This window comes from Athene cunicularia (assembly GCF_003259725.1).
Source record: "Athene cunicularia isolate RWA chromosome 19 unlocalized genomic scaffold, athCun1 chr19_part1, whole genome shotgun sequence".
Taxonomy (NCBI): domain Eukaryota; kingdom Metazoa; phylum Chordata; class Aves; order Strigiformes; family Strigidae; genus Athene; species Athene cunicularia.
The window spans coordinates 11,531,272-11,549,673 of NW_020799124.1; the positions used below are offsets into that span (position 1 = coordinate 11,531,272).

General features: G+C 56.2%; 1 protein-coding gene across 1 annotated transcript; it reads left to right on the plus strand.

The window, feature by feature from the left end:
- Positions 1–102: 102 nt before the first annotated feature.
- Positions 103–17,946, plus strand: LOC113487378 (fas-binding factor 1 homolog). Its single transcript, XM_026861903.1, is given in 30 exon segments — positions 103–282; positions 611–638; positions 1,303–1,344; positions 1,664–1,754; positions 2,168–2,228; positions 2,749–2,799; positions 2,939–3,083; positions 3,626–3,706; positions 4,401–4,520; positions 5,398–5,551; positions 5,771–5,904; positions 6,270–6,372; positions 6,547–6,942; positions 7,783–7,860; positions 8,116–8,210; positions 8,912–8,970; positions 10,489–10,623; positions 10,826–10,926; positions 11,305–11,511; positions 12,307–12,414; positions 13,142–13,281; positions 13,574–13,692; positions 13,792–13,914; positions 15,139–15,281; positions 15,283–15,298; positions 16,001–16,177; positions 16,358–16,495; positions 16,601–16,733; positions 17,102–17,211; positions 17,804–17,946. Coding segments are annotated over 30 exon segments (3,375 nt in total). The 5' UTR covers positions 103–279; the 3' UTR covers positions 17,888–17,946.
- Positions 17,947–18,402: the final 456 nt, after the last annotated feature.

Here is an 18,402-nt window from a genome sequence, read left to right on the forward strand (position 1 = left end):
GGGCAGCGGCGGGTGGGACTTGCTCCCTCTTGGGTTATTTTGCAGTGCGAGACTGTTCTGGGGAAGGGGGGTGGGTTTTAAGACTCAGCTTAAGCCTCGTTTCCAGCGGCTTGGCGAGGCGGAGGAGCAGAGGGGCCCCGGCAGGAGAAGAGGTAAAGAGAGGAGCCCCGGGCCGGCAGCCGGGGAGCGCCCCCTTCCCCGCGGGTGGGATCGGCGGCGGAGCACCCCGCAGCGTGGAGCCGGAGGAATCTCTAAACTCGGTTGCAGGGGAAGGCCGCGATGGTGAGTGCGATGGGGGGCAAAGGCAGCCCTGGGGAATCCCGATTTGCTGCTCCAGCCCCTCTGGAGGCAGAAGTGACCCCGAGGGCTTCTGCCCAGCCGGCGGGCAGGAGGGGCTCTGCTCGCTGCTGGCTCTGCAGTTGTGAATCTCTCGGTGGTTCCTGGCGTTTCAGGTGCCATTTGCCAAACAGTGTGGGCAGGAGGGGCGGAGGGTTTTGCTGTTGCTTATGGGATGCTCTGGAGAAACCTGCCCCTGGCTTTACCGTGTTTTGAGAAGGTCCAAGCCAGGCCTGCTTCATTTTCTAATGAGAGAATTTGTCTTTTTCCATAGGCTGCAAAACCCCAGAGAGGTTTAAGAGGTTCGTAGCCTGGCATGCGTTCCTTTTGCTGTCCGTAGGTGCTTTGTTCTGCTGGGAACATGGGGGACGGAGAAGGGGACAGCGGGATCGGGTGGGGGTCCTGTCTATGGCGATGCTTCATGGTCCTTGCCTGAAAGATGCAGCTGAGTGCCTCATCTCATTCTCAAACCAGACATACTCACCTGCCTCTTCCAGCGAGTGGGTTTGCTTATCGAGGTCCTACAGTCCTTTCCTGATGGCTTTCCCCAGTCCAGGGCAGAATATCTGCCTTGATTTCATTTCTTCGCCTCATCCCCCGGTGCTTGTTTGGGGGCCTCTTGCAGCCCTTGATAATGAAGCAGCGCTTTTGGGGTTGCCCAGGGACTCTGAGACACTGTGGGGTGAGAGCTCCCAGGTGAAGGGCTGCTTGTGGCCAGTGACTGAATAGGAAGCCGCTGGCTCCTTGATAAAGAGATCTCCTTTCTGGCTAAGTGAAGAAAAATCTTTGATCCACAAAATACTGGGTCAAGTCCTGGCAGTTCTCTCTAGGAAGGCCTTACACGGGTGGTGCTTGAGACCAAACCTGTGTGCTTGGGGGATTTCAAAAGAGCAAACCAATTGGGAGCTTTTCTGCACCTGCATGGTGAGCTCACCTGCCTCAACACTTTAATTTGTCTGGTTTCAGAGTCTGTCGATGACGTGCTTGGTGACCTCCTGGGATTCGACGGTAAAAGGAACCTTCTTTGCAGCGGAAAGGGCAGTGTCCTTGTCCTCTTACTCTGCTCTTGGGAGTAGGAGGTGCTGGTGCAGCAGCCAGTGATCTCTAAGGGGCCTCCATCTGTGAGCGGGGAGAAAGCAGCAAGCAGGGTTTCCCAGAGTCAGAGGCCATTGAAGAGACTGGACGTCAGCTTGGGGAGCCAAGTGAAGTTCATCTCTGATTAAAAGCCTCTGTGGCCTGTGGGGAGACAACAAATCCCCCTTTGGCGTGCCTAGGTCAGGAATATGCCCTTGTTCATCATCCTCACGTCTCCCTGTCTTGTTTCCAGATGAAAGTCCTGTTAATTCTGTGAGAACTTCCCGCCTGGCCAGGGGCAGCAGTGGGAGAGCCCAGGGCACCAGCTTGCAGGCCAGCCAGAAGTGAGTGCCTTTCAGTCACAGCCTCTCACTCTTGGAGATCTCTCTGTGCTCCCCAAGTCTTTGTGACCTGCCCCGTCTTTGGCTTCTCCCCCTCGCTCCCTGCCCTGACAGCGATACCCCAGGAAGGCGAGTTACCGGTGATGCCTTTGGGAACTGGGAGCCCAGAGCCTGAAGCTTTCCAGCAAGAGCTGGAACATCTTCTGTACCTCTGCCTTAGGAGAGTTGCTTGCTTATCTACAGCACTCCCATCTTCTATGCCGGGGCTATTTTCACCTCCTTTTCTGTCGCCCCACGTGGCTGCCGCGGTGTGCCCCTGCAGTCCCCTCCCCCTGCCACCACCTGGCCTGGCTGTCCCCAGTGTGCCCTGGCCCAGCTCACGGGAGCTGCTGCTGACCCTGGGGCTTGTGTCGCAGGTCCTTTGTAGAGGACGATTTCTTCAGCAGATTCCCTGCAGAGGATGTGGAAGCTGCAGAGGTGAGCCTGAATTTTGGGAGAGAGACTGGATATCCCGAGGGCTGGGACTGAGGGGGACCAGGCTTGCCCCTGGTGTCAGCCCAGCCAAGTCAGCAGTGGGATATCGGGGGGAACCATGAGGTCTGGCTGAAGAGGTGACCCCTCTCTGGCATGGCTGGGGGGGAGCTGGGCCAGGGGAGCGGGTGGATGGTGGGAGAAGGGCTTGCAGGTGCCCTGGGTGAGCTGGAGCAAAGCCAGGGGGTTCGTTGTGCTGCAGCCCAGCCCTGCTGGGTGTCTTCTGGGGAAGCGTAACAGGAAAGAACCTCACCCGAAGCACCTGCCTGGGTGTTCCTGACACTTCTCCCAGAGGCAGTAGGATCTCAGCAAAGGAATCAAGGCACAGAGGGTTTCCAGTGAGGGACTGGGCATGTATCCTCCCATTCCAAAAAATGAGGAAAACCAGGGGCTGGAGTATGGAAGCAAGGGGTGAGGAGTTTCCCAAGTCTGCTTGTCTCTGATCTCTGCCCTCCTCGGCACGCAGGGATCCAGTGCCTCCAGCGGAGAGCCCCAAGCTCTGCTGCAGACCCTGAAGGTCAGTGCAGAAATACCCTTCACCTGAACCCCGTGTGGGCTGCAGCCATGGCCCCCAGCACCAACTTCTGAAGGGAGAATCAGTGCTGAGGCAGGAGTAGCACTTGCCCTGCTCCTGTCATCATCCTGTTGCTTTCCAGGACATGGACAACCTGGAAGCTGATCTGCTGGGAATATCAACACCTGGTTCTCGGCCAGGGAAGCCAGCCATGAAAGGTCCTGGGAAATGTGACTCCTCAGGAGAAGCAGTGAAAACTGCAGGGAAGCTGCTAGCTCCTGGGAAAGGTAAAAGAGATTCTGCTCTTCTTGTCATATCCTGATTCCAAATGAGCAAGGTGTATTTTCTGCTGCAATAGGGAATGAAAAGTGGATTTGTTCCCTAAAATCTTTTTTCCTGGTCCTTTTTGGGGGTGTCCCAGCCACAGAGTGTCATTCTGGCCATGTGTTGTCCCTTGGTTGATCCCTTGTCGTGCTGTGATAACATCACTGCCATAGGCTGCTGCCTCCCACCAAACCCCACTTGGCTGTTGTCTGGTGCAGATCAAAGACCAGGGATCTGCCTGGTCTGTGTGGAAGGAGAGCCAGGGGGTTGCATTTAAGATATGCCTGTCCCCAACCTGTCCTGCTCTTCCCCAAGCCCTTTTCTTCTTCTCTGTCTGCAAGGAGGCCCCTCCAGAGAGATTCTCACCCCACAGGGCCGTGAGGGGACTGTGTCCCACAGGATATGCTTTTAGGGAGCTGCCACCAGAAAAGTGACCTTCAGCCAGGGTGGGAAGGGGACATCTCCGAAGTACCTTGTCTGTGAGAGCTGTGACCTCTCTTTCTAGGAGAGTCTGGACCTCCGATGGAGAAGAAGCCACTGTCATCCTTCCCTGCTTCCCAACAGTACAAGAAATTTAACTTGGAAGGTAAGATGTTGCTTCCCTTCAGCACATTGATGTGTGGGGCAGCTGAGGACTCTGTCCTTGCTCTTTGCCCGTAGCTTGCCTCTTCTGTCACCCAAAGGCTCAGCTGGTTAATGACATAGAGCATCCTTCACCCCTGCGATGCCTGTGCAAACCTCATCCCTTAGAGGTGACCAAAGGAAAAAAAACAAAGACTGCTTAATGTTGGAGGCTCTCCCCAGGGTGGGGCTGGGAGAGGATTCCTGAGGGCATTTGCTTTTTCAGCCATGCTTTGGTTTTTAATGCCTGTCTGTAGCACTTGGAAACCCTTGTATCGGAGAGGGGGGGGATTCTGTCCCCCTTCCAAAGAGGCAGGCTGTTTTCCTGGCACAGCTGAGATGTGGTTGTCAGAGCCTGTGCTTTAATCGAGGTCAGCATCTGTTCAAACCACTAATTGGCTTTAGGTGATTTAGGTGGGCTTTCTCCTCCCCTTTGTCATTCCCTAAAGAGTGGTCAAGAGTTACAGCACCCCAGTTTCGAGATACTCAAGGGTATCCCAGGTGCAGAATCTGCGTTCTTGGCTTTGGGCAGAGATGATCTCCTGTCCCCATGTGCACATGGTTTGCCTTAGCACAGAACCGTTGTTTTAAATAACCTTGGTTTTGTTTGTTTTTACTGTTATTACTCTCCTTTTCTGCCCCTACGGGGTAATTCCCAGATTTAGATGTTCCTTTGTCAGGGCTTTTGTCCGATGAGGAGCAGGATGCTCCCAAGAAGCCATCTCCAACAGGCACTAAAAGCATCTCTGGGAAAAAAACAGAACAGAGCAAAGAGAAAGGTAAGCAGGGTTGCTTGATGCATCCTTTTTGTATTAAATGAATCAGCAGCCTGGATGAGTTTGTGTGATGCCCAAATGTTAAATGAAAGCCAGCTAGTGGCATCTCTTGTTAACCAGTACAGCCCTTTAGAGTGCAACTTGGTAGTGGGGTTACAGCTGGTAACAGCTCCCTGAGTGCTCAATGTTTCCAGTGTGCTACAGGTTACAGAACTGACCTTTCCTTTCTGGGAATTCTTTCTGTGAGTCTCAGATCTTCCCTTGTACCTCATTCAGCCTGTTCTGCATGCTGCCAGATGAGAACCAGTGTTCTGGGTCAGGATTTGGGGGGCTGAGGGCATCACTGGTCCACGCCAAAGCACAGTTGCACCTCTGGGTGGGATCCAGCTGCAGTGTGACCATGTTACAGGCACCTGTCTCTCTTGTTGCTGCAGCAGGGATGCCAGTGGGTCTGGTAGTCCCCTCACACCTCCTTTCACCCTGATAAATCCACTCTGGACATGAGTAGCAGCTAGTGGGTTGGGGAAAGGACTAAGGTGCGTTGGTGGACCAGGGACTTTGGGCGAAGATGGGGAGGAATTATCTGAGTGGAAATTTGCAAAGCTGAAGAAATTGCTGGTGTCTGCCAGAGTTGGAAACCCCAGTGTCAGTGACACCCAGCAATGTCCCATCAGTGGCCACGGACCAGGCAGTAGCATGTTGCCACTTTGTCAGTTGCTATGAGATTTGGTCACTGAAAATGGCTATTAAAAAATTACTCTCTAAATGGTCCTGAGAGATAAGAGCAGGCAGGGCTGCTCTGATCTCTTGTTGAAAAGAAAAATTAAAAAAAGAGACAAGACCAGCTCAAACGTCCTGCCATGTGTGATCCCACCCACAGAGCCACCCCCAGCCCAGATGCCCCTGCACACTGTGGCCCCAGTCCAGAGCAGGAAGGAGCTCATGTTTGAAGATGATGGTGACGACCTGATGGCTGCACTGGGACTTGGCAGTGGCCCAGGAAGCGATGAAAAGCAGGGCAAGAAGGCAGAAGAGTAAGGGCAGTGAAGGGGCGATGGGAGTAAAGGAGGGGATGGCTTGTGTCTTGAGATGGTGCCACCATGGTGGGTGGGGGATGCTGAGCTTCTGCCTGTGGGTCCTAGAAAGGGGCAAGAGCAGCCTTGTTTCCCAGAGAAGAGCCAGGCTGCAAGGCTGTGTGAGGAGGAACAGCCCTGCCTCTGAGAGAAACCCATCTGCCGCTGTGTCCCCAGCAGGGAGGAGGTCCGGCCAGCCCGCGCTAAGCTGGACGAGTTGCTGGGACGAGGCTCTGTGGCCAGAATCCTGGAAGAGCCAGGCCTGGGAGAGTGCCAGGAGTTCAAACTGGAGAAGAAGTACCAAAAGCAGCCGGGTGAGCACGGCCAGGGCCACTGGGAAGGGCTGCAGAGGTGGCAGCGTTGGCCTGGGAGAGCAAGATTGATTTCTACTGCCCTTGCAGGGGAAATGCCTTTTGTGCCCTCACAGCAGCCTGGCAGCATTTGCACAGGAGCTGTAACTTTGGTTCCCTCTGGCTGTGGGTTGATTCCCACCAAGTTTTTTTCCCAGCCACCCTGAGGAGGCCTCTCGCTCACGATTTCTGGGCAAGAGGTTTCCAGTGGTGTTTTCCCAGAGGCAGCACTGTCAGTGGGAATTTCAGGGGGGGAGGAGCAGGAGGGCTGGTGTCTTTGCAGCCGGCTGCTCCTAGGGGTGCTGACTCAAGGCCGCTTGTCTGAACAGACAAGGAAGAGGGTCGGAACAAGTTTGATTTTGTCTTTGGAGCTTACCAGCCCTCAGTGGCCTCCACAGCCAAGGGCCAGCCGGCGAGGAGGCAGCCTGTGAGGTATTGTGCTCTCTGTGTGTCCGTAGCTCCAGCCACTGGCCATGCTGCCCCCGCAGTGGAGCAGGCAGGGTTCCCAGTGTCCCCTCATGGGCTGGGTCCTGCCGGTGTCCCTTCGTGGGCAGGGTCACACCAGTGTCCCCTCGCGGGCAGGGATGCGACTGCTTCTCCTCACAGCAGGTTTTCCGCTGAGAACAGCAGCGAACCAAAAGCAGAGCTCCACTCCAAAGCTTCTCCTTCAGCCAGCCAGAGCCCTGTGCGGGGCTGCAGGGCTGGAGGTGACTGGCTGGGCTTGAAAGATGAAGATTTTATGGATTTGGAGCTGTCGTCTCCAGCAAAGGCCGGTCCTGCAGGGAGCTCCCCCAGCCCTGCCGCAGCTGGGCGGCCCGGCCCTGCCAGACAGCTCCCGGCTGCAGAGGAGGCAGCAGCTAAACCTGACGCGGTGGAGGAGGAGGACTGGCTGAGTGCTGCCTTATCTCGCAAAAAAGCCCAAGCGAAGGCGAAGGCCCAGGAGGGGAATGCTAAGGCCTCGGAGGCCCCAGGCGAAGGGCTGAATCCCTGCTCTTCTGTCAGGTAAAGGCATGGTTGATGGCCGCAGTGCTCCCGTCTGCTCCACGTGTGGCTGCTCCAGCAGGAGCTGTCAGAAACCCTAGGCTCCAATCTGAGAAATTAATTTTAAGCACTGTCTTGTCTCAGATTGGGGTAAGAATGCAGGGCTTTGTCCCCCTGATCCAGCCCACAGTCCCGTCACACCTCTGGGCTCTCCTTCCAGCTGTAGCCATCTTGGGATGGCACACAGTGCCGTGGGTCCCGTGGAGCTGTCTGGATCAGCACAGTCCCATGAGCTCCTCCTCCCTGTGCTTCTCGCTTACATAAACAAAGAGGCCTAAGGAAACAGTTGGAGAGTCAGCAGTCCTTGAGAAACAAATGAAGCAAAACACCAGCAAAGCTTTGAAACAATCAAAGCAGAGCAGAAGCAAAGCTGTCATACATCACCACAGTTTTAGTCTCAATAATTGTCAGAAATTCATTTGAGCCCTTTCATTCCCTTTCATTTTCATTCCCCTTTCTTCCTCCTAGTTGAGGCAAACCACCTCCTCCAGCTGAGTTGACACGGACCCAGGTCCAGACTTGTGCTACTGAAGGGGACTGGGAAGCAAATTGCAGACAGAGCCCTGTGGCAGGGGCAGGGCTGTGTTAGCTGGGGCTGCTGCTGCCCAGGGGAAAGGTGTGGATGCAGCAAGGTGAAAGAGCAGTGATGGAGGTTTTGAGGTGTCTTTGCTTCCTCTGCAGCCAAAAGGCTGATTCCTGCTGCAGCTGAGTGGGACAGAGGCAGGAACTGGTGTTGGGGGAGAGGATCTTGTCTTTCCTCGCCTCCTTGGCTCTCCCACATAGGATGCTTTTTGCTTGCAGCCGGCCAGCAGCCTCCCCAGGAGCACGGCCTCAGGCAGCCACCATGCGGGCTGAGGCAGCGAGCACAGACAGCTCCAGGTAAGGCTGCCTTCGCCTTTCAGGCATCCTCCACGGGAGGGGTGTCCTGCAGAAAGCAGCTGCATGTGGGAGATGGGGCATGTGGGAGGGCTGGTAGCCAGCGGGGATCACAGTGCCCTGGCACCTCTGTAAGCGGGAGGGCAGGTGGCTCTGAAGTTTAAAAACTCCCTGAAATGCCGAGCAGGAGAATGTCTGCGCGCTTCTCCCTGAGCTGTGGCACTGCTGTGCATCACCCGTGTCTCTGTGCCCACGCAGGCCACCGCTCCCCTGGCTCAGCACCACGGAACAAGCCTCAGCTCACCCGTTGGAGGCAGCACAGGGGGATCCCTCCAGAGACGCCAGCGCCCCGGGTGCGTTTCGTGTGGTTGTACGGTTTGGGCAGCGGGAAGCAGAGGGTCCCCCTGGCCCTGCAAGAACAACCAGCCAAAAAAACAGGAGCTGCAGCATCACCCTTGTCCATGTGAACGCTGCGTGGGCTTTGCTCAGCCGTTGCTGGAGGGGGCTGCCAGGCTGCAGGATGCCACCATGCCAGTGTCGTGGTGCAGTGGGGGACACGGTGCTGTGGCACACTGAGCTCCACAGTGCTGCCTGTGGGGTTTCAGGGGGCTGCTGGGGACTTGCTCTCTCTGGGCAATGGGTGGGCCTAAGTTTGTGCTGCCCTTTTTCTCTCCCTCTTCCTTCCTGCTGCCACAACACTCGTCCCACTAGTGCTGTGTGCTGGCAGACCCCCTCCTGCCCTAGGCTGAGGCTGAGCACCGCTTCAGAGGCCACTGAAAGTGGCTGAGGGGATCCAGCCTCCTCCCTAGTTGATGGAGATGAAGGAGGAGCCATGCTTTGCCCCCAGACTTACTCTGCAGAGCAGAGTCCCCCACACTGTGCGTGGGGTGGGGTAGGGGTGCAGGTTTGGACAAGCCTGTCTGAGCCTCCATCCCCAGCTGCCAGAGCGGGGCAGGATCCTTCTCGTTCTGCTGAGGAGACCCAGGCCCTCGTCAGTCTGGGAGGGAATGGTTCCCCTTGGCCTGTCTGAATCACAGACTTGTTCCATTTTCAGTCCCCGCATCCTTGTTCCCAGGAGAGCAGGAGACACAGAGCCCTGCCCCGCTGGCTCAGGTAGGTGTGCTGGGCCTGTGCCCCCGAGAGGTGCAGTCGGGGTGGTGATCGTGAGCCCTCCCCTGCTAACTCACCATCATCCAGCTCTGCCCATGCTCCCTGGGCAGTAGGATGGCTATGCCCCACTTTTCACCCTTGGGAGCCTGTGTCCATGGAGGCAAAGGCTTTGGAGAGCCCCGAGATGCCACGAGTTGTATTTGTCAGGCCAAAGCATGTGTGTTGTGGCTGCTCTGTAGATCATTTGCATTGACAGTCCTGCATTGCCTGAGCAGTATTGACAGAGTTCCCCAGGCATCTCTCTATTCAATTAATGAGACATCAGAGCCTCCAGCTGATGAAGGACTTTTTCTTCAGCTGGTTTTCCCCAGTACGGTGGTGAAGATGCTCTGAGGTTGTTTCTAGACAACTGAAGGGGAATCAGAACCTGTGACAGGGAGGGCAGCTCTTGCTTGGTCTTCGAAGTCTCCATTTGTCATCGAGCTGGGCCTCCTGGCCTGGCCCTGGTGGCAGGACACACACTGTCTCCCAGAGGACTCACTGTCTTATCCTTGAGTCTGTCCCCAGAGAAGGAAGAGCCCAGCACACTTGTGTCTGGGGTAGGGGCTGCCGAGTGTCACCTGGGAGCAGCGTGGTTGGGCTGGAGATGGGTAGAGGAGGGACTGCAGGATTCTGGGGCTGGGTCGTCACTCCCAGGCTGGGAGGAGATGCTCTCCCCAGGGCTTTACCTCCCCGAGAGCATCGCTGTGTCTCTGCAGGTTAGCACAGCCAGGGCACAGCTGCCGGCGAGGCAACGTGCCTGCCTTTGGGGCCTGGTGGCCCCACCAGTTAAAGAATATTGCCAGACTGTGGGTATCTCTAGGTCGGCTTTATTAACAACTCAGAGTTGGGCCAGCACCTCAGGGAGTGGCAGTGGCTAACAAAAACTGCCTTCTATAGATATGATTCTACATAACATTATGCAGTACAAAACTCTGGTGTTTTCCCATGAACTCTCAGCTCATAATTCATCAGTTTCAAAAGTCCATTATATTCCACAGCTTCAGCAGATTCTCATCGGTCTGTTCCAATTCTTGCTTCAGTGTCAGGGTCATCGTTTGGGTCATCATCATCTTCCACTAGTTTTCATCTCACACAATTCTGAGAAAGACTTCAAGATGTTCTATTAAAAGCTTAGTAGAGCAAACAGTTTCTATATACTAGATTCTCTTAATCTGGCAAAACACCTGTGTTTAGCTAATCATCTGTTGTTAAAACTGTCTCTGTATGATGAGCTTGACTGGGTTTTAAACCAGCCTTGGGTTGGGACTGTACAAGAAGCAGGCTAGGAATACTTTTCAGGCCTGTTGATCAGTGTTCCAGTTGCCTTGGTGATACTACAAGATAGCTCAGTCCTGAACACATTTCACTAGGTCTTAACCTCTATTTCAGATATACCAGAGGTTATATTTAAAATTCTTCTACACCACCACAAAGCCCCTGATCCTGAAGGGCCTGGGTCTTCTCTCTCTGTCCCTGTAGGTAGAGTCCCCAGGCCTGGGCTTGCTGCATGAGAGGAGGCTGGGGGCTGCCGTGGCCCAGCCCCACGGGGATGTGACAGGCTGTCAGGCAGCGCTGCTCCGTGCCCAGGCCCGTGTGGTAGAGCTGGAGAGCCAGGTGAGCCCCATGGCCTGCTGGATGGGGGAGCAGAGGTGAGCCAGGGGCAGGAGCAGGGGCCACGCCTGCTCCCAATGGCATCGGGGGGACGGGGCAGAGAGGACGAAGCTGCCTGTCCAGAGAAGGCTGCAGCCAGCAAGTGATGCTGTGGGAGCTCTGTCCCCTGGGCAGCACAAGGAGTTTATCCTCGGGTGCCTGGCAGGTGCGGACACTGGAGCTGGTGCGGGCACAGGACAGAGACTTCCTGGAGAGACTCCGGCAGCGGCACCAGGAGGACCTGGATCTCCTCGAGAGCACCCACAGGTACCCACAGGCTGCCCTCCTCTGCCAGGGCCTTGCCTACAGCCCTGTCCTTCTCCCCGGGGTGGGGAGGAGCGCTGTGGTGCTGCCTGGGGTGGGCAGGCCCAGAGCCGTGTGGGTGTGGAGCTGGTGGGGGCAGAGAGGAGCCCAAGGGGGGGGTCTGCTCTCACCAACACCGTCCCGTGGGGGAGAAGCTGGTCCCACGGCGAGCACATCCCCAGCCAGGGCACTGTCAGGGCTCCGACTGCAGAGAGCCCGCATGTTTCCCCACACACCCAGCTCTGCCAACCAGCTCTGAGATCCCCACATGTGCTGTGGGTGGAGATGCCTGGCTATTGCCCTCAAAGTACCACTTCTTCCTGGCCGTGACCTCTTGGGCAGGAGCCAGGTGAAGGTGGTGGAGGAGACCTGCAGGCAGCAGTTGCAGAGGCTGCGGCAGGAGCAGGAGCAGCTGGTGGCTCAGCTCCTGGGGCAGAGGCAGGAGGCGGAGCAGGCACGGGCAGAGCTGCTGGCGCAGCACCAGCAGCACTTGGCAGCGCTGGAGCAGCGGAGCGTGCAGGAGCTGGAGCGGCTGCGAGAGCTGCAGAGGTGAGAGCAGCACGAGCGGCGCAGGTGTGGGGCTGGTGCTGCTGGTTGTGGCAGAGGAATTGGGAGCGGTTTGGGGACATGGTGAAAGTACTTTAATGAGCTAACAAGCACAAGGACAAGAGGGAATGGCCTCAAGCTGCACCAGAGCAGGGTCAGGCTGGCTCTGAGGAAGGATTTCTGTGCAGAAGGGGCTGTTGGGCGTTGGAATGGGCTGCCCAGGGCAGGGGGGGAGTCCCCATTCCTGGAGGGGTTGAAGAGTTGGGCTGAGCCAGCGCTGAGGGATCTGGGGGAGTTGGGAACAGTCAGGGTGAGGGTCATGGTTGGACTGGAGGAGCTTCAAGGGCTTTTCCAACCGAGATGATTCTGTGAAAGGAGAAAGGAGACTCCAGAAGCACTGGGTTGTGGGCAGTTGGGTGGCGCTTGGAATGGCGATTTGCTTTGCCGCTGGACAGAGGGAGATGTGGCGGGAGATGTCATTTCAGAGGGAATGCATTGTATTTTGAAAGGTGTTTTATCTCCCCCCAATCCCTCTTATCCAGGTCAGTGAGTCACTGACATCCACATAGTTGGGGTCAATGAGAAATCAGTTTTTGATGGAGAAGCCCATCACCCCCAGCTGTGGTTTGTGCCAAATGTGGATGCTTGTCAGTGGGATGCCCCAGGACAGACCCCCATGCCAGCTTAGCTCCTGGGACCTGGTTCCCAGGCCCTTGTCCAAGCCTCTTGCCCCCTGTGTGTCCCGAGGAGCCCTGGTTTGTAACAGCCTGTGGTGGGCTCCTTGCCCATGTCCTGCAGGGTGTCTGTGCAGGAGCTGCGCAGAGACCATGAGGAGCAGCTCCAGCGGCTGAAGCGGCTGAAGGACCAGGAGGTCGATGCAGTGACCAGCGCCACTTCGCACACCAGGTACCAATGGCCGGCGTCGTGTCCCCACGTTGGTTTCTGGCCACGGTGCTCCCTGTCCTACAGGGAACCAGCCTTGGACCGTAGCACTAGAGGCTATCCCCTCTCCCAGCCCCTGCCTCCAGGGCCGCTGAGCTCTGTTGATGCATGAATACTGCTCTGCTCTGCCCCAGAGAGGTTCGGGGCAGGGCTGCCTGGCCTTTCACAGAATCACTCAGGTTGGAAATGCCCCTCGGGATCATTGAGTCCAACCCTCAGCCCGACTCTACAAAGTTCTCCCCTACCCCGCATCACCCACAGCTCATCCAAACGGCCCTTAAACACCCCCAGGGATGGGGACTCCCCCCTCCCTGGGCAGCCTATTCCACTCTCTGACCACTCCTCCTGGGAAACATTTTTTCCTGATGCCCAGTCTGACCCTCCCCTGTTGCAGTTTCCAGCCGTTCCCTCTTGTTCTGTCACCAGTTCCCTGGGAGCAGAGCCCAGCCCCAGCCTCTCTGCAACGTCTTGTCAGGAGCTGCAGAGAGTGACGAGGTCTCCCCTCAGCCTCCTCCTCCTCACACTGAACACCCCCAGCTCCTTCCCTGGCTCCTCACAGGATTTATTCTCCAGCCCTTCCCCAGCCTCGTTGCTCTCCTCTGTACTCGCTCCAGTACCTTTGGCCCATCACATGCCCCCCTCTCCATCGCGTGTCCCCCCAGGGTGACCTCCCACTCGCTTCTCTCCGCAGGACTCTGAATAGCGTCATCGAGCGGATGGAGAAGTTCTCCAGCGACCTGTGTGACATCTTGCACAGGGTGGAGGCCACACACCACACCACCTCCCAGGAGCTGGCCATGGGGGCACAGAAGCAGGAGAAGCAGCTCAGGGGTATGTCTGCCATTCCTTGGCATTGAAATGGCCGTGGGATCCCCACCAGGGCTGGGGACACCCAGGAAACAGGGAGAAGTTGCTCCGAGTTGGCCAGAAGCTGGGAGCCAGGGCTGGCAGAGCCTTGCCTGCCTTGGTCACTGGGCATGTCAGGGTCTTTCTCAAATGGTGTTCTGGGGATGTGCAGAAGGTGATGAGCACAGATGGATGCAGTTTTTCTGTGAATCTGGTGTGGACAGAGCATGGCTTCCCTCTTCATGCTGCTCATGGCCCTGCTGCTGCCTCTCCCCAGTGCTCCAGGACAGCCTGTTGCAGCAGAAGAGGGAGGCGGAGGAGGAGCGGCGCCGATTCCAGGAGGTGGTGGCTAAACTGGAGGCCAGGCTAGGGGAGCAGACTCGGCTGCTGGAGCAGGTGAGCCCACCCTGTGCCCTCTGCCTGGCTCAGCCCTCCTGAGGTGCTTGGCCTGGAGCCTGCGAATGGCATCTGTCTGTCCTCTGTGTCGGAACCCAGGAGCGACAGAGAGTGTTGGCAGAGCACTCCAGAGTGGAATCACTGCAGCACTCGCTGGAGGAGGAGAGGCGAGTCCTGACCCAGCAGCTCTCCATGGAGCGAGCAGAGCTGGAGAGGGCGAAGGTGAGGTGGGGCAGTGTTTTGGTGGTTAAGGATACCAATTAAACTCGGACACCAGAGTGAAAAGAGGAGGCATATTTTACTGGTGATAATTAAACAGTGTAACAGAGTAATACAGAAAACATACAGTAAGAAAAGGCAGAATAATGCAGCTAAATCAACAAATAGGAAAATACAGGGTAATGCATCAAATCATCACTACATGATGAGGAGAACAGTGATTAAGAAAGATCCCTCACCCCTTGCACCCGTTACCGTCGTCCAGACCTGCAGTCCCCGGGCAGCCCCGGGTGCAGCAAGGATTTGAAGAACCTTTCCCTGCAAGTGGGAAATCCTACGCGGTGCATCCACCCGTAGCTGAGGCATCCAGTCGCTGTGAGTGGGTTCAGCCTTATATACCAAAAATCAGCAAGCCAGAAGAGCTGGCACCTTTGTTTTGAGTGGAAAATTTCTGGTTTCATTCTCCTGTTGAATTCTACCCAAAACCTGGCCAGGGCTCAGAGGGGGAAATCAAGGGAGGCCAAATACTTGAGTTCTCAGCCTAGAAAGGAAAGTTGGATACATTCTGTCAGCCTTTCATCCTCACTACTGATTTTATTCTAATCTGCATCTTTCACTGGTGAGTTTACATTCTTTGTTAATGACTACATGCTAAATTAGCAACTTCAGTTCAGAGCCTGTTGTTCAGCTTCAGTATTTCAACCCTTTTAGCACTTTTTACATCAGCAAAAGTGGGTTGTTATAACTTAGTACAGTGCCTACTAGCACAATGGTTTTCAGTTATCAAATAGACAGGATTCAACTATAGGTCAGCTCTGGCTTGGGCCTGTTGTCCAAGCCTTAGCACTCTCCAGGTGCTTTTCACACATTCTGTGAGTCCGAACAGGGCTCCGCTGCAGTGTGTGCTGGAGGAAAGAGTGGGTGCTGGGCTGCAGCATCCTTCCTCTGCCTCCGCAGTCCCACACCCAGTTGCACGGTGAATCGCCAGCAGAGCAGCCCTCTAGCACATGGGTGTGAGAGGCTGCTGTGTGCATGCACGGTGCTACAGCTTCTTGAGGAGCGTGGGGCCAGAGCTTTCCGTGCAGGGTTCACGCCAGGTGCTGGGGGCTTGAAGCAGCCTCTAGGTGTTGGCCGAGATTCAGTGGCAGAGATGGTTTTAAAGGAGAAAAATAGTCCAGCAAAAGGGACTTAGTGCTTTCTCCCTTCCACTCTGGCAATGCTCTCCAGAGCATCTTGCTGGAGGAGCAGAAGGTGCTGCAGAGGTGTGCAGGGGAGTGGCAGAAGCTGACATCTGAGTGGGCTGAATTTCACACCCAGCAGCCCCTGAGCAGGGAACAGGACACGGCCCGAGCACTGCCCGTGGAATCCCAGGGAGAGCCTGGCCCAGGTACCAGCAGAGCCCCTTCCCATGGCCTCCAGCACACTCTTGGCAGTCTGAGAGTGGGTCCTGCCTACAGGGGAGTTGTTCAAGGCGGAGACATTGCTCGGGGTGGTGAGAATTGGGCTGTTCCAGGAACAGCCTCCACCAGCTTGTTGTAGATGTTGGCTGCCTGTGAGGGCTTTGGGCAGCCAGAGCAGGTGCAGCCACCTCCGTTGTGAGTCTGGTGAGAGGAAATCCCCCTGGTGAGTTAAGGAAAAGCTGCCCGTGCCATGGATATGGGTGCAGAGCCAGTTGTGCTTTCCCCTGGGGCTGTCCAGAGGAGAGATGTGGCACAGGCAGTGCGGCAGAGCTGCATTTTTAAGGGCAACCAGAGTGGAAAATAACCCTTCAGTTTTCAGTTTTCATGTGTTTCCACTGCTGACAAAGTGCTGTACCCTGGCCATGTTGTAGGATGTTAAACATGGGGAGGGGCTCAGCCCTTTCCAGGGAAGGGGGGGTGTGTGTGTTTGTACAGTCCCAGCTCTGCCAGGCCCTGCTCCCCAAGGCTGGGGGCGTGAGGGTGCTGCTGGAGTACCTGTATTGCTCTGCACCCTGGACTGGCATACACAAGAAGCTCAACAGCGGCAGATCTTTCCCATCTCTTGGGAAGACACGAGAGTGTCCAGGATGGAGCAGGTCATACGTTGGTTTCCCTTGTGCCCATCCTAGGAGTGGGCAGAGGTGAAGATGCGGGTCCACACGCTGAGAGCCCGGGAGGAGCAACTGGCGAGGGAGAAAGAGCTGCTGGATGAGGCCTGGCAGGAGCTGAAGCTGGAGCAGAAGGTGGTGAATGGGGCTGCGCTGCGCGTCCGGCAGCAGGAGGAGAAGATGAAAAGTGTGACGGAGGTAAGCAGAGCATCTGCGCTGCCGTTCCCAGCTGCACACGGGCTGGCAGCAAAGCTGGGCTTTTACAGCCCCCCAGAGCAGGGACAGAAAGCCTGTCCTGGAAGGGGATGTCCAAAGGAGTCCTGCCCCAGGGCAGCAGGAGTCCCTGTCCCCAGCCTTCCCAGCCGCTCTGCCTTGCAGCTCTCCTCCCAGAAGTACGAGGAAGGGCAGCAAGCCCTGCGGGAGGCACAAAGAGTCGAGTCCCAGCACCAATCCAGGCTGCAGGCCCTGCAATCGCAGTTGGAGCAGCTCAGGCAGCAGGAAGAGCATCTGCATCAGGCAAATACCCCCTCGGCTTCCCTTCTGGGCCTGGGGCCACCATGCCAAGGGCTCGAACCTTTGCCAACAGCTTCTCTCTCTCCCTTTCTCCCCGGGACGGGGCAGGATCAGCTGAGCATGGCTCAGCAGAGGAGCCAACTTCAACAGCTGCGCCAGGAGCTGCCCAACAGCCCCACGATGCTGCGGACCGCAGGGTGGAACTCCAGTGCCCCTGCGAGTGGCTTCTCCAGCATGCTGAGTAAGGCTCTGTGCTTGCTGCTGGTGGGGAGGGATGTGCTGGGGGGAAGATGCACTTGTATTCCACTTCTCAGGAGGCTTGGGATGTTCCTGGGGGCTCTTTTAGTTCCCCTGTATATAAACCTCAGATGGGAGTTGGCCTCTTTGTCTTCTGAAAGAGCTCAGGGAAGCTCTGAGCCAGGGCAGTGACAGGAGAGGGCAGAGGGGCCAGGCAGGGAGAGGCCGGTGGGTTAAAGCCCGTTTGCACTGGGAGTGTGGGGAGGACCCTGCTGCTGGGACATGCAGACAGCACCCAAAGGGATGCTGTGTTGTCTCCATTTGCAGTACCTCTGACAGCGGCAGCACCACACAGTCGGGCTTCTTTTCCAGGCTTTCCACCTGCCATGGGGAGCCTGGGAGGTATGAGGGAACTCCTGGCCATGACCAGCTCTGCTGAACTCAGTGCCATGCTGGCGATGATGAGGTTCCGAGCCCTGCAGGTGAGGTGGTGGGAGACTGGGGTGGGAAGGGGCTTCAGACCCTCTGGGTTGGAACAGGGCTGGGTGAAGCCTGATTTGAGCCTGATAGCCACAGTCTGGGGAGTCTCCTAAGATCATTACTGAGCTGTGGGGCTGGGCGAGCTTGTAGAATCCCCAGGCACCTAGAGGAGTGATGCCAGAAGCAAGGACGGGTGGATCCTCACAGCTGGTCTCAGGCTGGTGGATAACGTCCTCCATGGGGTTGCCCTTGTTCTCGCCCTGTCCCTGGGTGGGAGAAGCCAGCTCTGCTGGCCTCTGGCTTCACAATGTCCCCATCCTCTCCCATCGGCCCCCCGATTCCCTGCTGGGTCCTTCCCCAGGCAGGGCTGCTCTTTGAGGCTTCTGCTGTGGGTCTTGCTTGGAGTGTGACGTTGTGGGATTTGGGGGGGGATCCCCCACACCCCAGGGAGTACTGCAGATGGGTACCAGCCCACTGCTCACTGCAGGAAGGAGGGTTTAGGATGCTTCCCTCCCTCATGAGTGACACCTGGGACTGTGAGCCCCCTTCTGTGGCACTCTCTGATACCTCTTCCATCCATCCCTTTCTTCTCAGGACCACGCTTACTTAGAGAATGAGGAGTTCTTCCTGGAGTCCCTGAAGAAAGCGTCCTACAATGCTGCTTCTCTGCCAGGCTGAAGGGGCGGCGTCCCCATGCAGTGCCCAGGGGATGGCTGCTCAATAAACACCCCTTCACATGATCACCAGAGTTACTGTACTTATTCAGGCCTGGGTGCTCAGTGGACTTTTCCACAAATCAAGCACACCAAGAGCAGTTTTTTGTGCTTCTTACATACACAAAAATCAGAGGCTTTTCCAAATACACCTATCAGATACTGATTGGTTAGTGATTAACATACAATTAGAATACAGCTTACGTCATGCTTCTACTACTACACATGCTTAGGGAAAGGGTCTCAACCTGGGCAGCAATCTTTCTGACCTCCATGTGTCTGTGGTTTTTAGTATTATAATGAGGGTAGTTCACTTACAGGACACTCAAACGTTAGTTTCATTGCCGTGTTAACTTGTTCACTTTGCCAGGTTAGTTTCATTGCCGTGTTAACTTGTTCACTTTGCCAGGTTGTCCAATATTTCAACCTCAGCACAATCTCAGACCTCTTTGTGTTCCAGGGTTTAATACAGAAAAATGG